Consider the following 17,163-nt stretch of genomic DNA (forward strand, 5'->3'; position numbering starts at 1 on the left):
GGTAGATTCTAGATATTTTGACACTAAGTCAAAACCAAACTAGAAATCTATAGTTTGGAAATCTATACTTTGATTTATTTAGCTTGAGCCTAAATAAAAATGAATAGGTTATACTTGAAGACAAAATGGGGAATAAGGGCAGTGTTAGGAAAAAGAGAGGAAAAAAAGATCAAGATCCAGGCCATTTAGGACCAGAATTCATTTTTAATAATACTTCTAAAATACTATCAGATTTTCCAATGGCTTTACTTTATGTCTTCCCAAATAAGTTTTCCTATAGCACTTAATGAAAACTTCAAACACATTAATAAAAAAAAAGTTATGTACAGTTTTTAAGAAGCAGAACAAAAAGAAATGCTTGAGTAATAGGGGACTGAGAAATCAGGAAGGAGCAGAGTTCAGAGTTCTGGCGTCTTTTGATGAAAGAAAATGAGGGATATGGAGTACACTTCATTTAAAGCCAGTTTTTTTTTTTTTAATTTGCTATTACTATGCATATAGAACAAATTTAAAATAACACACTGGGCAACATTCAGATCTTCCAATCATTCTTGTTTTATAGGTGCCAACTGATATAATAATAAGAAAAAATGGAGTTATATTATAATACAAGTACCTTTCACCATTCAAAAGAATTATACTTCAATTAAAGTAAATACTTCCATCTCTGTCTTCCACAAAAGAAATGGGAATCCTTTCTCATTGGAAAAAAAAAAAAAGAAAGATTTAGGTCTAGTATTCTGAGTGCTAAGCTGGGTGCTGAGACTATAGGAGTAAAAAAATTGCTCCTGCACCCCAGAGAACTCATTTTCTTGACAGTGGGGAGATAATGAACATGGATGGGTAGAGGACATTTTACAATATATCTATCATCTATGAATTTTCAAAATGTGCAGTATCAATCCAAAAGCATATTAAGTTCAATTAAAACTAACTATCAAAAAGGTGTATTTTTCCTCTTAAAATATTCTGACTTTGCCACTCATCACACTGAACAGAATCTTATCATAGGTATCAATAAGTATTAGAACAAAATATGCACAAATGGCTTTTTAAGCAAAGAACTAACCTATTACACTTGAAGTAGTTCCACCTGGACAACCTACTGTGGAGAGACAAGGACCATTATTCCCAGCACTTGAAACATAGATTATATTATGCTTCCACACAGCTTCATTAATAACTTCACAAATCCTCCTGAAAGAGAGACAGAAGCCCTTTGAATGCACAAAACATTTTCCAACATTTTCCATGGAACTCAAACACTAAGCTGTTTTGTAGTAAGTATATATAATTCAAATATGAAAAACAAAAACAAAAACAAAACAACTATTAGTTGTATCAGGAACTGCCCATCGTGGAACTAAAAGATCATGGAGATGACCTAAAATGGTAAAGGAAAAAAGCAGGAAAAATGGCATATAGATAATCTCTATGAAGTTTTAATTAGAGCAGAATTTGGCTAGGCTGGAGGGGAACTGAGAGAAATATGCTGGTAGAAGAGATGGAAGAATGTAGATTAGAGAGAGGAAAGAGAAAAACTCATTTCAATTTATTAAGTGCTGACCATGTGCAGCATAGTACGCTGAAGGCTGGGATAAAAGATAAAATGAGACAAGGGCCCTGTTTTTCTAGCAGCTAAAGCTATGATGGGACGCAAGGAAGTAGATTCATCATGAAAAAGGTAATAGGCCAGAGAAAGAGACTGAGGATTCTACATAATAGTAAGCTTTTTAAGGGCGGAACAAGAGCAAAACAAAGGAGATATTGAAGAATTTTTTAAATTAAGGAAACGAAGGACTAGGAGTGAATACGCTTTAAAAGAATACTTACAAAATACAAGTAAGTCTATCTTAAAAATCAAGAGTACAAGGGTTTATACAGATAACAGGTGTCAGGAGCAGAAGTAAGAGCAGATACAAAAATGAAATGATACAAGATATTAAGAGAGTTGAACAATATCAGGGCAAGCTTGATTCCTCAGCAGCAGAGATTGCATTTAGATTCAGTTATTGCCTTACCTAAAGGTATTTTAACTAAAGGATGAGAATGGCTTATCTTCATGGTTTGAGAAAATATAGTTAAGTCACAACCTATCTATATCTAATAATTTTCTTTTGGTTCCTGCTCATCTTATCACTGATGGCATTCAATACTGTTATTAACAAGTTCAAGAAATTCTGCTATAATGCATATTCCAATGAGACTAATCAACAGCCTGAGCTTGTGGATGTGGTCATGATTATAGTGCTTATGTATTTCTAAACCACTTAATACATATGTGTTAGGTTTCTTTTCTTTTTTTAAGTGTCACTGATGAAGCTTTTGAGTGCCATGCCTTGAACTCATTTTCCTCATAAGCCTGATGGTTTTTATTACTTGATTTTGCATATATCAAGATGCTTGTGGTTTGCTTGGCAAAGATACTGCGGTGATTTGCCATTTCCTTCTCCAGTTCATCTTAACGGATGAGGAATTGAGGTAAACAGGGTTAAGTAACTTGCCAAGGGTCACAGAGCTAATAAGTATCTGAGGCCAGATTTGAACTCAAGAAGATGAAAAATCTTGACTTCAGGCTCAACACTATGTCACCTAGCTGCCCCTGCTATAACACTAATGTTCTCCAAAAGCATCTCAAATATGTAAATTGAGCAATAAAGACTACTGAGCTTATGAGGAAAATGGAGTTAGAGGCACAAAAGATTATGTGGCAGTTTTAATAGATATGATCACAAATCATTAGTCACATTTTATTTATACTTACCCAGAGTTTGGCCAGTGGGTTGCTTCTCCATAACTATAATTAACAAGATCACATTTATGATTGATGGCTTCTATCATCTGTTAAAAAAAAATTCAGAGTTTTGCTTACATGCTGATTCCAGGAAGAGTATGTTCTATAGACCAAGCTCATACTATTTTAAAAGACTCAAAGTTTCAGAAAAAAATATGCAAGCCTTCTCAAAATAGTTAATAACTACAAAGCATAATCTGTTCATGAACTTCAGTTAATTTGACAGGTGCTATTATCCCCAAACAATTATTTTGAGTTTTGTAATTATGGTATTTCTATTGTAATCGATCTTTTAAGAAGAAGGAAATTCAGCAAGAAAGTTGTAAAAGCTTGAGAAGTTCAATTCATCCTATTCCTATTTTCTGTATGTACTATAGCTATGCCACTCTATCTATAGCTTAAGTTTCCATGACCTCGTAAAAATTTACTCACCTGCATTTCAGGAAACTTCAATTATCAGTTTTAGAAATAATGCTCTAAAAAGCATATTAAAAGGAGCAGCTAGGTGGCTCAATAGATAGAGAGGCAGGTCTAGAGATGGGAGGCCCTACGTTCAAATCTGGCCTCAGATACTTCCTAGGTGTGTGACCCTAGGCAAGTCACTTAACCCCCATTGCCTTAGTCCTTATTGCTCTTCTGACTTGAAACCAACATAGCTTTGATTTTAAGATAGATGGTAAGGATTTTTATTTTAAAAATCAATAAATTAAATTTCTTCCATAATTTTTTTCCATAAATTTCTTACATAATTTTTTAAATCAAGAAACTTCAGTGACTTTATGTCTAGCATTATATATACATTAAGAAAAAAACCTTGAAGAAAAAAATCATTACAATTAAAAAATATTTTGAATAAAAGTTTAAAAATTTCTCTAATCATTTACATTTATAAGTGCAGTTCATATTTACTAACAGTTTGAGAAAAGGCTTTTATTTTTGTACATCAAATACTAGACATAAACAAATACCATACAATAGTGGGAAAACATGGAACTTCCAGACTCTCAAATCTAATTTATATAAGATCTGAAAAATAAGAATAAGCATGTTTAGATAATTTGAAATGGGCAATGAAGGGAATGAGATATACAGAAAGAGTCCTAGTCTAGAAATCAAGAGAAATGTATTCTAATCTCAACTCTAGCAGTAATTAACCCTTGAACAAGCTACTTGAGTTCTTGAGGCCACAGTTCTCCTCTTTCCCAGGAGGGCATGGAATTGGATGAGTCTCCATAAGGTTCCTTTTTCTAGCACTAAAAATTTACCCTAGCAATTTACCTGCTATTGCAAGCAATAGTTACAGGGTAATGTAGGCACATGTAGGTTAAGCTACAAGGTAAAACTCATTTTTACAAAATGAATCTAGGGTCAAGGTCACTGTTTATTTAAAAAAAAAGAATCATTAAAAAAAACAAATGACAAAATGACAACCTCCATTACAGTCTTTCTCTAACACCTCATATCCCCAAAGACCTCACCTTCTTCTAGGAGTGGAGTAGGTAGGCATGGTGAAGGGGCAACTTGAGCAGGCAGAAGACATTTTACAGCATATATAGATAAATAAATATAAGTCAATTTGAGTGAAGAAAGGTTTATTACTAAGGGGAGGTAAAGGGATTCACAAAAAACTTCAAGTGCAAATAGCACCAGATCAGAATCTTGAGGGAAAATAAGGACCCTGAAAGGTACAGATGAGAAAGAAATACATTCAAGTCAATAAGTATTTATTATGTACCTACATAATAGGTGCAACAGACACCATGCTAAACACTGGGGATTCAAAGAAAGGCAAAAGACATTCCTGTCTTTAAGGTACTGGCTATCTAATGGCATGGGGATGGCTTTTCAGAATTCAAGGAAGTAGAAATTTCAGATATGGAGAATCTGGTATGGCTGAAATACAAAGGATAAAAGGGATTATGTGAGACTAGAAAAATCAGTTTGGAACCAGATTGTGAAAGGCTTTAAATGTCAGGCTAAGCAGCTTCAAACAGGGATACTAAAGGTGTATAGCAGAGTGACAACGTTTTTGGATGTGGATGTGTCCTTTAGGAAAAATACTTTGGAAATTGTGTGGAAAATGGACTCAAGGAGGATTGAAACCACCTAAAAGGCTAAAGTCTTACGAAAGTCAAATCAAGAAGTGATAGGGGACTAAAGCGGGGTCCAGGTAAGCAGAAAAATAAAAAGTAAGAATGCAAGAGATATTGTGGAGTAAATAAAACTTGGCAAATGTTTGGGATTAGGCACTGAGAGACAGTGAAGAATTAAGGATGATGAAATTATAAAACCATGAAGGGGTGGGAAGCATTGAATTTATAATCAGAAGGCTTAAGTTCAAATCCCAGTTATGCTACTAGATAAATAAATATTTAGTATGATCCTGAGGTAAAAGTCTCTTAACCTCTTTAAGCCTCCTTTTTCCTAATCTGTGAAATAAGGGGGTTAATCTCTGAGATCCCTTCTACCTCTAAATCGCTGATCTTATGATCCTATTGTATCATCCCAGGGTCATGGAACCCAGGGAAGAGGGGTGTCAGAATGTAGGAAGTGATAATTCCAAAGGTGGCAGAAAAGTCAAGGAAGATGAAGACTGAGAAAAGGTCCCTGAGTAGGTAAAAGATTTTAAAGAACTTAAGGAAACTATCTTGATTTCTGAAGGCTATGTCAATACAACACAAGCTTCAATAAGATCATTTAAATTCACTAACCATTTTAATTTCCTGGGACAGGGATGTGGGTAGGGAAAGAGAATACAAAAAATACAATTTTGCTAATATCTTCTTGTTAAGAGTTACAACATTCATAAAGACATCTTAATTGTGAACATGGGAGTGTAACACCAAACCTCACTTTCCCAGGAAGTAATAGAGAACGAAAGCATCAGCAATTAGTACCAGTCTAGCAAGTCTTAAAAAAACTGACAAAAGTCTGTTAATAGTTTATTTCAATAACATCTCCTATATCTAGCACTGCTAGGGAACTGTATTCCAGATCAGATGTCAAAATATCTTAAGCTTACTCCTTTAAGTGCCAAAATATTTTAACCCAATTTTCTTAGAAATACAGAATGCAATATTTACTTGCTTGTCACCTTAAATAAGAGTATGCTGAATACAACATTTTCTTGATATCTTAGGATTATCATTATATGAAAACATTAATGACTTTTCCTATGTTTAGAAACCTTATAGACTTTTGAAGGACTTGGGGCTCTTTATCTCTAAAATGAATGGGCCTAGAAGACTATGACTTAAAAGTTTTTCCTCTGTTTCCTCTTTCTACTTAGAAAAGAATAGTTTCATTTCTTGCTGCTACTGGAATTTGTGGCTCTTAAATAATTAAGTTCATGGACTTGTCAATTTTGTTGCCTAAGCTTTTTACACTTACACCTATTTTTTAAGTTGGGTTTCAGACAGCTGAGGTTGCTGAAACTTAATTTCCAGGCAGATGGTGCTTCCCCTCCCTCCCTTTAGAATTTAGCACAATCATATCCAAATGAACCATTTAATATTTTTGTAATGATGACCTTAATAGTTTTAAAAATTCTAAGATGGGAAAGAGAACATCTTTTTCATCACTTTAGGAATATAGAAAACTGGAAAGACAAAAGAATCATTTAACTAAAGCCGTATAATGAAATAATGGCATACCTTCAATAAAAACATGTTTCTAGCTTCCATGTGCCAATCTACATTTCCCTGGCCATATATTCCCCATTCAGACCAAATTACCTTCTGAGTCATATAGTTTCTATCACTAACCATATTATAGGCATATATTGTTAAGAACTTGACATCTTATACACATCTGCTTATATGCAAACAAAAAAATAAGTATTCATTCACATGTTGAAATAGGTCTGTTCTTGAAAAGATATAGAGTTCTGGTCAGGGAGATACAGCTATGTGGCTCAAGGGAGGGCCAGGCCTAGAGACAGGAGGTCCTGGGTTCAAAAGTGACCTCAGACACTTCTTAGCTGTGGGATCTTGGACAAGTCACTTAACCCCCATTGCCTAGCCCTTACCACTCTTCTGCCTTGAAACTGAATATTTAGTATCAATTGTAAGATGGGACGTAAGGGTTTAAAAATAGAAAACTTCTAAGGGGAGAGACAAGGCAGTTTGTATGAACTTGACAGTAACTGTATCTCCAACAGCCTCCATTTTCTTATCTAGAAAATGATGGGGAAGGACTATCTGATCTCTAAAATTCTTCTAGCTACATTACTTCATGATTATATAAAAGACAAAAGAAATAACCACTTTCACTCTTACTTGCTCCATCACTTTATTTCGTATTTGTGGCCTCCAGATTAGTTAGAATGAATGGAATATGATGCCTTAAGATCTGATGAGTTCATAGCTCCTAGAACTGTTCAAACAAAGGCTAGATGACTATTGTGGGGTTCATGCAGTGGGGTTGAATGAATGTCACAGCTCTAAGAATATGTGACTGAAAAAAACTAGAGGCATTGAACAACCAAAATAATTTTTTAAAAGACATTTGTAGTCTACCTAACATATAGATAAGACACTTCTGTATAAAAAAAACCTTAAATTACCTAAATAGTTCAATGTCGTAGTACAATAAAAGTGAAACAGACTCAGATACATCAAATTATGGGGTTTGAGTTCTATTTTATCTTCCATTCCCTGATGGAGTTGCTAATTACACATGAAGAAGAATAAGCCAAGAGGTAAACAAGCAATCAGAAGGCTAAGCACTAAAAAGGTCTAGATTAATATAATGAATACTCACAGCTCTTATAAGACCTGTGCCAGTTTCCATAGTGCTTAATCTTGTATCACCAATCTTGATTGCAAGAATCTGAGCACCAGGAGCAATGCCATTTCGTTCAGGGTCTTGTGGAAAGTATCCAGCAGCTATACTAGCTACATGTGTCCCATGAGCTCCTATGAACAAGAAAAGATGAGAAAATATAACATATTATAATAATGGTTTTACACATTTATAATTGTAATAGGAAAAAAATTTACTTGGCTTTAGAAATAGGACGTCCTGGGTTCAAATCTAGCCTCAGACACTTCCTAGCTGTGGGACTCTGGGCAACTCACTTAACTCCCACAGCTTAGCCCTTACCACTGTTCTACCTTGGAACCAATACTTAGAATTGATTCTAAGACAGAAGGTATGGGTTTAAAAAAAAAATAGAAAACCTAAGGAACTGAAGTATAATTTTCAGATGTCTTTAAAAAGAAAGCTCTTTTAATTATAAAACCTTAGCAATGCTTTAACTTCCACCTAGTTATAATTTATTAATAAGACTTTTTGGATAGAACTATTCTAAGATCCTACTACTCATGTCGCTAACTCATCAGCATTAAAACAGTTCACCAATTTAATTCATCATACAGCTCCCTAAGCCTAAAATTATATCACATCCTTGCACTATATTACAGAATTCTCAAATGATTTGCAATTAAGATTCATCTGTGTTTAAGACTCTGAAAGTGGTATAGGAATTTCAGGTTCAAAATAACCATAGCAATATTTCAATAAGAGTTAACTTGTATAAACAGATCAAAGGTTATATAGTTAGATAAAGGAACTATAATTGTAGGCAAAGATCAATCAGGAAAGGCTTAATAAGAAATTGGCTTTAAAGGAAATGTATGGAATAAACTGGCAAAGAAAAGAGAGAACTATTTATCAATATACTTTTCAAAATTTCCTACAAAGGCAGGGATTTGCCATATGTAAGAAGAGGTAAAGTATAAAATTTTATTGTCATTTATAGAATAAGAGAATTTAGTCCTGGGACCTTAGAGATGTATCAAGTATCTTCTTTTGCATTTGGAAAAGAGAAAGCCTAAGTGCCGTACCCAAGTTCATCTAGGTCTTAAATAGTAAATTCTCTGAGCCCAGACTAAACTTCTTTCCACCATATCACTCTATTTAATTCATTGGATTTCTTAATCAGAACATTCAAAAGGCTGTTTCCCCTTCCTTTTAACTATTTTTGTTGCAATTTGAATCAATAACATCAGGTGGCACTGTTTCAGTCAGGGCCACATAGATTAGACAATAAAATCTATGGCATAGTAAACATAAGTGGACAAGATTTGCTTTAAGCTTAATATAGACATGCTTTTCCTTAAAAAGAAAAAAAAAAACATCTTAACTAAAACAGATGAACACATAGGGAAGTTGAATAAACTGTGGTATATGAATATAACAGAATATCATTGTATAAAATGAAGTTACAAGGAATTCAAAGAAACATGGAAATGTCTGTATGAACAGATATTAAAAATAAATTACGTAGAATCAGAACAATAATATACAAAATGACTACAGCAATATAAGTGAAAAGATTACTAAAAGGAAGCCAAACTTTTAGCAACCAAGAATGGTCCAAGAGAACAGAAAATGAAACCTATGTCTCTCTCCCTAGAGAGTGTGTGTGGGTGGGGGAATACTAAAGTAGACCATTACAAATGCCATCTGATTATGTTACTGTATAGGATGTTTTTTGCTTAACTACTTTTCTTCATCAATAGAAAAGAGATCACTTTAGGGAACAGAAGAGAAAGAAAAAAGTAAAAAACAAAATATATCAATAAAACATCTTAAAAGTAAAAAACATGGACATAAACTAATAATGAAAATAATACATGTAATGAAAAATATATATGGTAAAGATTTTAAAGAAATTTCAATTTAAAAATTTTAAAGAAATCTAAGGTAGACTCTCTTACACACATCTTTATAGGTCTTTCCTTAGATCCTCACTAGATTATAGGCATTCTCCAACTGATACTGCTAAATGGATCTGTCAAAAGGTTCTTAAATGAAATATTACTGTGAATAACAGGTTCGTGGATTCAGAGCTAAAGAGATCTCAGTAATGATCTAGTTAATGGGCAAACTTTTTAAAGAGGGGGCCAAAAGAAAGGAAATGCTCAGTCTGTCAGTCTGTTTCTAAGGCAACTCTTTCAAAGTTTCATTATATTGTATCCTACTCATTGTATTCGTCAGATTAGGAATAATGTCCCCTGGAGGGATAGAACATTTCAGGGGGCCCCATCTGGCCCGCAGGCTGTAGTTTGCCCATCACTGATCTAGTTCAATCCTCTTACTTCAGAAATGAGGTGAATGAAGTTCAGAATGGTAAGGTTCCCAGGCCAGGGTCATCAAGAAAATAGACAGAAGTCAAATTTGAACTTACTCATCTGACTAAAATTCAGAGTTCTTTCAACTATAGCCTTTTTTATTGCTTCAAATGGTTCTCTAAAGACAATATTGTTTACAACATCAGATTTCGTATATAATACATCAGTAAAGTTAGTGCAAAATAATGTTGGGTAAGGATAATTACTTGGGGATATTCCAGTATTTCTAATTTATCTCATATCCTGAAATGTAATTCTCCAAGAGCTGGTACAAGACTCATCAATTTTGAGTTACCTTGGCATCAATGCCTTTTTAGGCTATCTTAGCCAACACTGATTTTCTTCTTAAAGTAGTTCCAGTCTCTGGAATTCATTTAGATTGTTAGAGTAAATTTTAAATGGCCTCTATTTGCCTTTCTGACTCTCCTGCATCTTCCCACTCACATATTCTAAGAAATGAAATTGGAGCCATATAAGTAGAACAAGCACTCCAAGCTTCTGTCACATAAATATCTTTAACCAAAAATTTCCTTATTAGTAGTCTTTAAGATGGCTAATTCCAGGCCCCTCTCACCAAATAAATGAGTTGAAATCTGCAGTGGCTCTCCTTAATACTAACAATGAATTAGCTACTCTGAATAAAAAATAAAAGTTGTTGTATATTTACCAGAATAAAATCTTGAGAACAAAGCTTTTGAAGTAGAGTGATTTCATAGCAAGTTTAAATAAAATACAGGAAGAGTTATGAATGTCAGGGTGAGAACCCTAGATTTGCTTCAACACATAATAGGAAGCCATTATAGTTCTTTAGCATGGAGGTGACAAGATAAAAATGGTGTTACAGCAATATCAATCAATCTAAAACTGATATGACACAAAATAAAAAGAAATAGGAACAGAACACAGTAGGTTAACCAAATTGTAGCAACACACTGGCTTAGGTTTAGTAAAAGTGTAATGGAGAAATTAATAAATCAGAGACATTTCAAAGAAAATCTTTAAGAATTAAAGAGGGAAAAATCAAACATGACTCCAACTTTAATCCTAAAAAGTTAGGAGAAGAGTTGTGCCAGTAATAAAAACAGGGAAATTAGTAGAGAATGGGGGTAATCAACAATACCAAATCCAGCACAGACCCAATGAGAAGATGACTAAAAAAATGATTTAATTAGGCACAGGATTCCATGAAGCAGCAGCAATGAAAACCAGAATATAAAGGTAACAAAGGAGGAGAAAGTAAAGAAATGCAGATACTGGGTATAGACCCCCTCTTTTGTGGAATGTGATTGTGACAGGTTTGCCCTTTAATAGAATGAATCATTTGTTAATGGATGTTTATCAAGTAAATTGACATTAACTTATTACTTTGTTGTGTTTTGCATACTGAACAAATACAAAGACACAGGGGATAAATCAATCTAAAGTTACTATATTTATGGCAAACATATAAAACTCTAATCTTAACAGAGGAGGTCTTCCATATTCAATGGGTAAATTGCTTCTAGAAAAAGTCCATTTAAAAAGGGGATAAATACATAGTAAATAGTAGAAAACAAGGTTTGAGACTTCATTTCATAAATGAAAGTAAATAAAGTCATCGATAACAATATTAGGTTATAAGAGCAACTCTGTGCTAATACTTGAAAGAAGAGATGAGTCAGTGTTGAATTTTTTCTAAAGAAATTATATGATGGGATTTTACTTTTGATTTTCAAAGCAGGAACATAATATAACCCAATAGAAAGTTCCATCAATTTTCTTAACTAGTTAATATTAAAATCATTCTTTTGAAGACCAATAAAAATTTCAAGAGATGCAGAGGAAGAACTGTGGGAGTAGAAACAAAGAAGAAAAACAACTGCGTGAACACATGGGTTGATGGGGATATTATTGGCGATGTAGATGCTAAACGGTCACCCTAGTGCAACTATCAATAATATGGAAATAGGTCTTGATCAATGATGATACATGTAAAACCCAGCGGAATTGTGTGTCGGCTACAGGGAGGGAGGAGAAAGGGTTGGGGGCAAGGGAAAGAGCATGAATCATATAACCAAGGAAAAATATTCTAAAAAAAATAAAAAATAAAATACAACAAAAAAAAAATTCCAAGAGATGGACAGGGCTGGGTATAAAGAGAAAAACTGATTCATGATCATGTGTTGTGACAAATTTTGCTCCCCTAAGCAATCTCATAGAGAAATAGCATAGAGAACAGTACAGCTGGCCTCAAGTCAGAAAGATCTAAATTTAAATCATCTTCTAGCACAGAGTGGTTGTATGACCATTTAAAATGGCCAACGCACTCAACACAATGCCTCGGGCAACTTAAGAGGATTTGCTGATCTCCACTGGCAGTACTACTGCTAGAGATGTCCCTACAACAATGAAATCACAAGTCTGGATCACAACAAAACAAACTCAGTTATAAGTACCTGATAATGAGTTTTTGGATAATTTGGACTCTGTAGCCCTTTTGAAATAAGCAGATAAAAAGAACACCCAAAGGTGGAAACACATTTAAAATCCATTAAACTACTCAAGTATATATAGCTTCATTATTCTGAGCATGTTTTCTTTTTTAAATATGCTAAAATAGTAACACTATTTTAGGGTAGACTGGGAATCCGGGAGACCTGAGGTTCAGTCCCACTAACTAGTTGAAATAAGTAGGCTGGAATCTGTAAAATCATTGGCAAATCAAAGAGTTAGTATTTTATATCTTAACTTTAAAATACTCATCATTTATCAGCTACACAGATTAAAGAAATACCTCCACTGGTCACAATAGAAAGTAGGTTTCCATCATCATATATATTAACAGAGTAATTCAACATCTCAGCTGTGCCAAAAGAACCATATTCCTGTGCTTCTTTGTAGTTTCTCAATACAGTGCTGTTACTCAAATCCCCACCTTCATTTGAATCAATGCAGGCTCTGTGAATTGAAAATAGGAATAGTTAATATTCAAATTTCTATTTTACAGACAACTATGTGTTACTAAGAGTACAATTTCTCCTCCCCTCCCCTCACTTTTCAGGCAATTCGCTTTTATTTCCGAAAATTTCATAATCATTATTCCTTGAGGCTAAAAGTCTACCATACTTACCTCCAACATATCAAAGTAAATGCCAAGTTTTGATCTCTTCCTTCAAAGAGCTTTAAAAAGAGAGTAGCCACATGACCAAATAATGGCTACCAGGATAAAAGAAAACACATTAACACATTGCCCTATACATGGCTAGTGCAATGTAAAGCTTTAGAAGTATTTAAAATGGAAGTAGATTCCTCTTATTAAAGGTCTGTAAATCCCTAACTGAATTATCAACAACAAGGCACAATAGACCTGGGCAAGGCCAACCTGGGTTGAAATCCTTTCTGTAATACTTACTTTGCTAACTCTGTGACAATGGGCAAATCATTTAGCCTGAATCAAAGCTCTCATCTTGGGATAATAATAGTTACCAAGATCAAAGTGAGACTCAAATAAGATGATATATACAAAGCACTCTGAAAACTTTATAGTAGTATTTAAATGTTAGTGATGACCCTTTTATATCTAGCTCTGTGTTATCTGTTACCTAACCTCCAATTCACATTGTTGAAATAAATTCTCCTATGTCAACTGTTATAATTATAAAAAATATACACTGAGAGTAAAAGGAGAAGTAATATTTTAATTATGGGCATGTTGGTAAAATATAAAATCGACCACACGCCTGCTAAAATCTATTTCAAATCGCCTGCCATTAGTCATTACCTTCTCCCCTTAGACCACGTGCCTGCCTTGTCCCATGCCAAAGAGAGCAACCTACCAACCAGCGGGCAGGTAACAAAAGAGGAAGTCTCAAGCCCAACCTCCCAATTTAAATACGTTTTACATTTGTTCATGTCAAGACTGGAAACCCGTTGAATCATGGAAAATGTAGTTTCAAAGTCCCCTAAACATCCACAGGAAATTTGTCATATATCTAAATATTTTAAGGCTCAAATGAGCCCTAAATACCTCTCAATGGAACCCCCAAATTCCAAATAACACACTCCCTAGTACCTCAAAGCCAATATATTAAAAACCAAATTCATCTTTCCTCAAATCCTGACCTTCCTCTCAACTTAGTAATATCTATTGATATTGCCACCATTGCCCCAAATAGAGATGCTGAAAGATATCTTTTAGTCTTCTATCTTCTTCATTCCCCATATCCAATAGTTTTTCAAGTCCTATTGATTCTAACTACTCTCTCTCCTAAACAGTCTTCTTTTCCATTGATTTCCACAGCCTGACAAATCTTTGGAATATTACTTTCTAAGTGGTCTCTTGCCTCTATTTTTCACATAACAAGTACACCCCTTATACAGGTGCTAAAATAATCTTTCCTAATGTATAGACCTAAGCATGCTCAAGAAAAGCTTCACTGGCTGCCTATTACCTAAAGGAAAAAAAATAAGATCTCTTTAGCTTGGGAACAAAGACCTTCATGGTTCCAACTGGACCTTTCAACTTTATTTTACAATACAATGATCCCTCACCTATGTCAGGAGTTACATTCCAGAGGCCCTCATGATAGGTGAAAATCCATGAAGTAGTGATATTATACTTATTTTATTATATATATTTTAAGGCTTTATAAACCCTTCCCACTCTCCATAAACCTTTTCCACACTCTTATTAACCTACAGTCACTGAGCCAAACAGCACCCAGGATTCAGAACACAGCACTGTGGTTGGTCACCTTTTATTCCATCAGCCAATAATGTGCCATAATAAGTATAACTCCGCAATACAAAATTATATACATATGTATATAATTTTGTATTGATATAGTGAAGTCGCAACAAGTGAACTGTGGCATAGTGAGAGACAACTGTACTTCCCATCTATTATTCTGTTTCAGCTAAAGTAGACAACTAGTTGATCCTTACCGCATCCCCCTGTTTCCATAGATTTTTCCCTCGGTATTTTTACCAGCTGGAAAGCTGCTTTTCCTTTCAAACCCAATTTACATGGCAAACCCTCTATGAAGCCTTCCCTTAGTTCCAATGAAAATGATCTCTTTACACAAATTTTCTTTCAGCATTTTGTATAGATCTTTCCTTTGCTTACAGCTACCTTTTAAATATATATATATATATATATATATATATATATATGTGCTATTTTAAAAGTATAATCCTTGCTCCCTCCCAATCTGATTATAAGAATATCACTCTTAAGCCTAGCAACTTAACACAGTGCCTTCCTTCCATGTGGAAGGTACTTAATAAATGTCTGAATTAAATTGATGAACAGACTCAAGTAGTATATAATGTATAGACAAAATTATACACACACATACAAATATTTTTAAAAGTAGACCCATTATGCTTGTGATATCTACATCATACAAAGGATCAACTTTGCTTTTCTATAGAACACTTGGGATGGATGGATCACTGATCTGATTTAAATATTTCCTATACTCCATCTTCCCCCAGAGCTTTCAATAGTCAAACCAATCAGAAAATAACTGTCAAGGATACACCATGGGATCACTTTAGGATTACAGATTTAGAGCTGAAAGGTACTTTTATAGATCATCTAGCTAGCTCTCTATATTTAAATAGGAAAAATGAAGACCCAAGTGGTTAAATGATTTAATCACAGTCATGCTGGTATTCACTCAGTCATTAAGTAGTGAAGTAAATATTCAAAAACCCAGGATTCTTTGACTAAACCTAATGTTCTTTCTATTATACCATGTTGTCTCTTATTTTCTCATCACCAGGAGTCAAGAAAATAATAAAACAAATCATCAACCAGAAAACCCTTTTTCTCCTTCCCCATAATACCTGCCTCAAATGAAAATAGTGAGATTAGGATGGCTATTAGTCATAAGGAGAAAATCAAGAGGTTGTGTATGGGAATAACATCACATCAATGGAATCCTTTATTCCCTTATTACCACTTTTAAATCTCCTGATATCTAATGTGAGAATTGAGGGGATTAAGACATCATGGTTGAACTATGGGAATTGAGTGAAACACAGACTCCATTTTGTAATTAAGTTCTAAAGTTAGCTTAGTTCTCTTTCTATTCAATTATGGGCCCAGTCTAAATTCTGTCTTGTTAGAAAAGTTTATTCAATTGTGGAAATTAGTAGAAAAACTTATTGCACTGTTTAAACCTAATCCTGCATGGCTGAGAAACTGGACCACCTGTACCTGCTATTTAGAGATCCTTAACCAAGGACCTATGTGTTGACCAGAAACACAGTCAGATCCTAAGATTAATGCAAGGAGTTTTCTAGTACTTGTACATCTCAAGAAACCTATATATTTTATCTGAAAACTGGCCCTAGTCATTTATTGTTCCCATGTTCCTCTTATTATATATGGACACTTGAGAGGATATGGGACACTTCTGAATTCAGGGAACTGTTACCTGTTCATTCTCCCCCTAATATTTTATGAATAAGTAATCAGATTGCCTAATGTATTGTTTCCTTTTAAGTAATTGGCCTTAGTTGATTGTTTCTGATATATAAAGGTTTGTTTCCCCTGTACTTGAGGACCAGTTCTAAACTGAGTACTTGGATCTGATTTTTGAGGCAACTGGCATGTATTGCTTAATACATCAATATGCTCAGATGCAAGAAATCTTTGTTTCTCAGTCATTTCCTCTTTTTACTCATTACATTAGGGGACAAGGAAAGAGCTTAGGGCAAAAAAAGTACATATTACCATTAAAATACTACATCATTCCAGAGACTGAAGGTTTTAAAGTTGGAACTTTTATCAATAAGTAATGCCTTTCAAATTGGTAATAAGTTACTGTTTACCTCAATGCAGCGTATAATGTCATTTGCCAAACATGGTTTTGTGGAACCAGTTAAACAGTATGAAGTGCATTTAAAGCAATACAATTTACAAAATGATCACATTTAATATAAATTAATATACCTGTGACAAAACGTGAAATATACTTTAAAAATGTAGTTCTTAAAAGAAAATTCAAAAGTCTTAGTGACTTTTAAGGTTTAATACTCTAAAAATTCATTAAAACTTTGGGGACACCCTGTATAGCTAAAATATGCAATCTTTACTACTGCTTCTTTTAAAAAAAAAAAAAAGACCAACTTGATTATCATATACTTTAGTCAGTAAAATCACTAATATATAAAGTAACAATCTAGGTACTTTCTAAGATTTAATTTTGGTCTAATCCATATGTAAGCACTTTAAAAAATGATTAA

At 33.9% G+C, this 17,163-nt stretch overlaps 1 protein-coding gene across 2 annotated transcripts in view; it reads right to left on the minus strand.

Annotated features, from left to right (window-relative positions):
• Positions 1 to 17,163, minus strand: part of TPP2 (tripeptidyl peptidase 2) — a 90,879-nt gene that overhangs the window by 56,409 nt on the left and 17,307 nt on the right. For both annotated transcript variants that reach the window (XM_044670543.1, XM_044670542.1), the window contains exons 6-9: positions 12,704 to 12,867; positions 7,556 to 7,710; positions 2,765 to 2,841; positions 1,070 to 1,197 (exon numbers count right to left, since the gene is read on the minus strand). In XM_044670543.1, the coding sequence (XP_044526478.1) occupies positions 1,070 to 1,197; positions 2,765 to 2,841; positions 7,556 to 7,710; positions 12,704 to 12,867 (524 nt within the window). The remainder of the gene's footprint in view (positions 1 to 1,069; positions 1,198 to 2,764; positions 2,842 to 7,555; positions 7,711 to 12,703; positions 12,868 to 17,163) is intronic.

The sequence above is a fragment of the Gracilinanus agilis genome, chromosome 3 (genome assembly GCF_016433145.1).
Source record: "Gracilinanus agilis isolate LMUSP501 chromosome 3, AgileGrace, whole genome shotgun sequence".
Lineage (NCBI taxonomy): Eukaryota > Metazoa > Chordata > Mammalia > Didelphimorphia > Didelphidae > Gracilinanus > Gracilinanus agilis.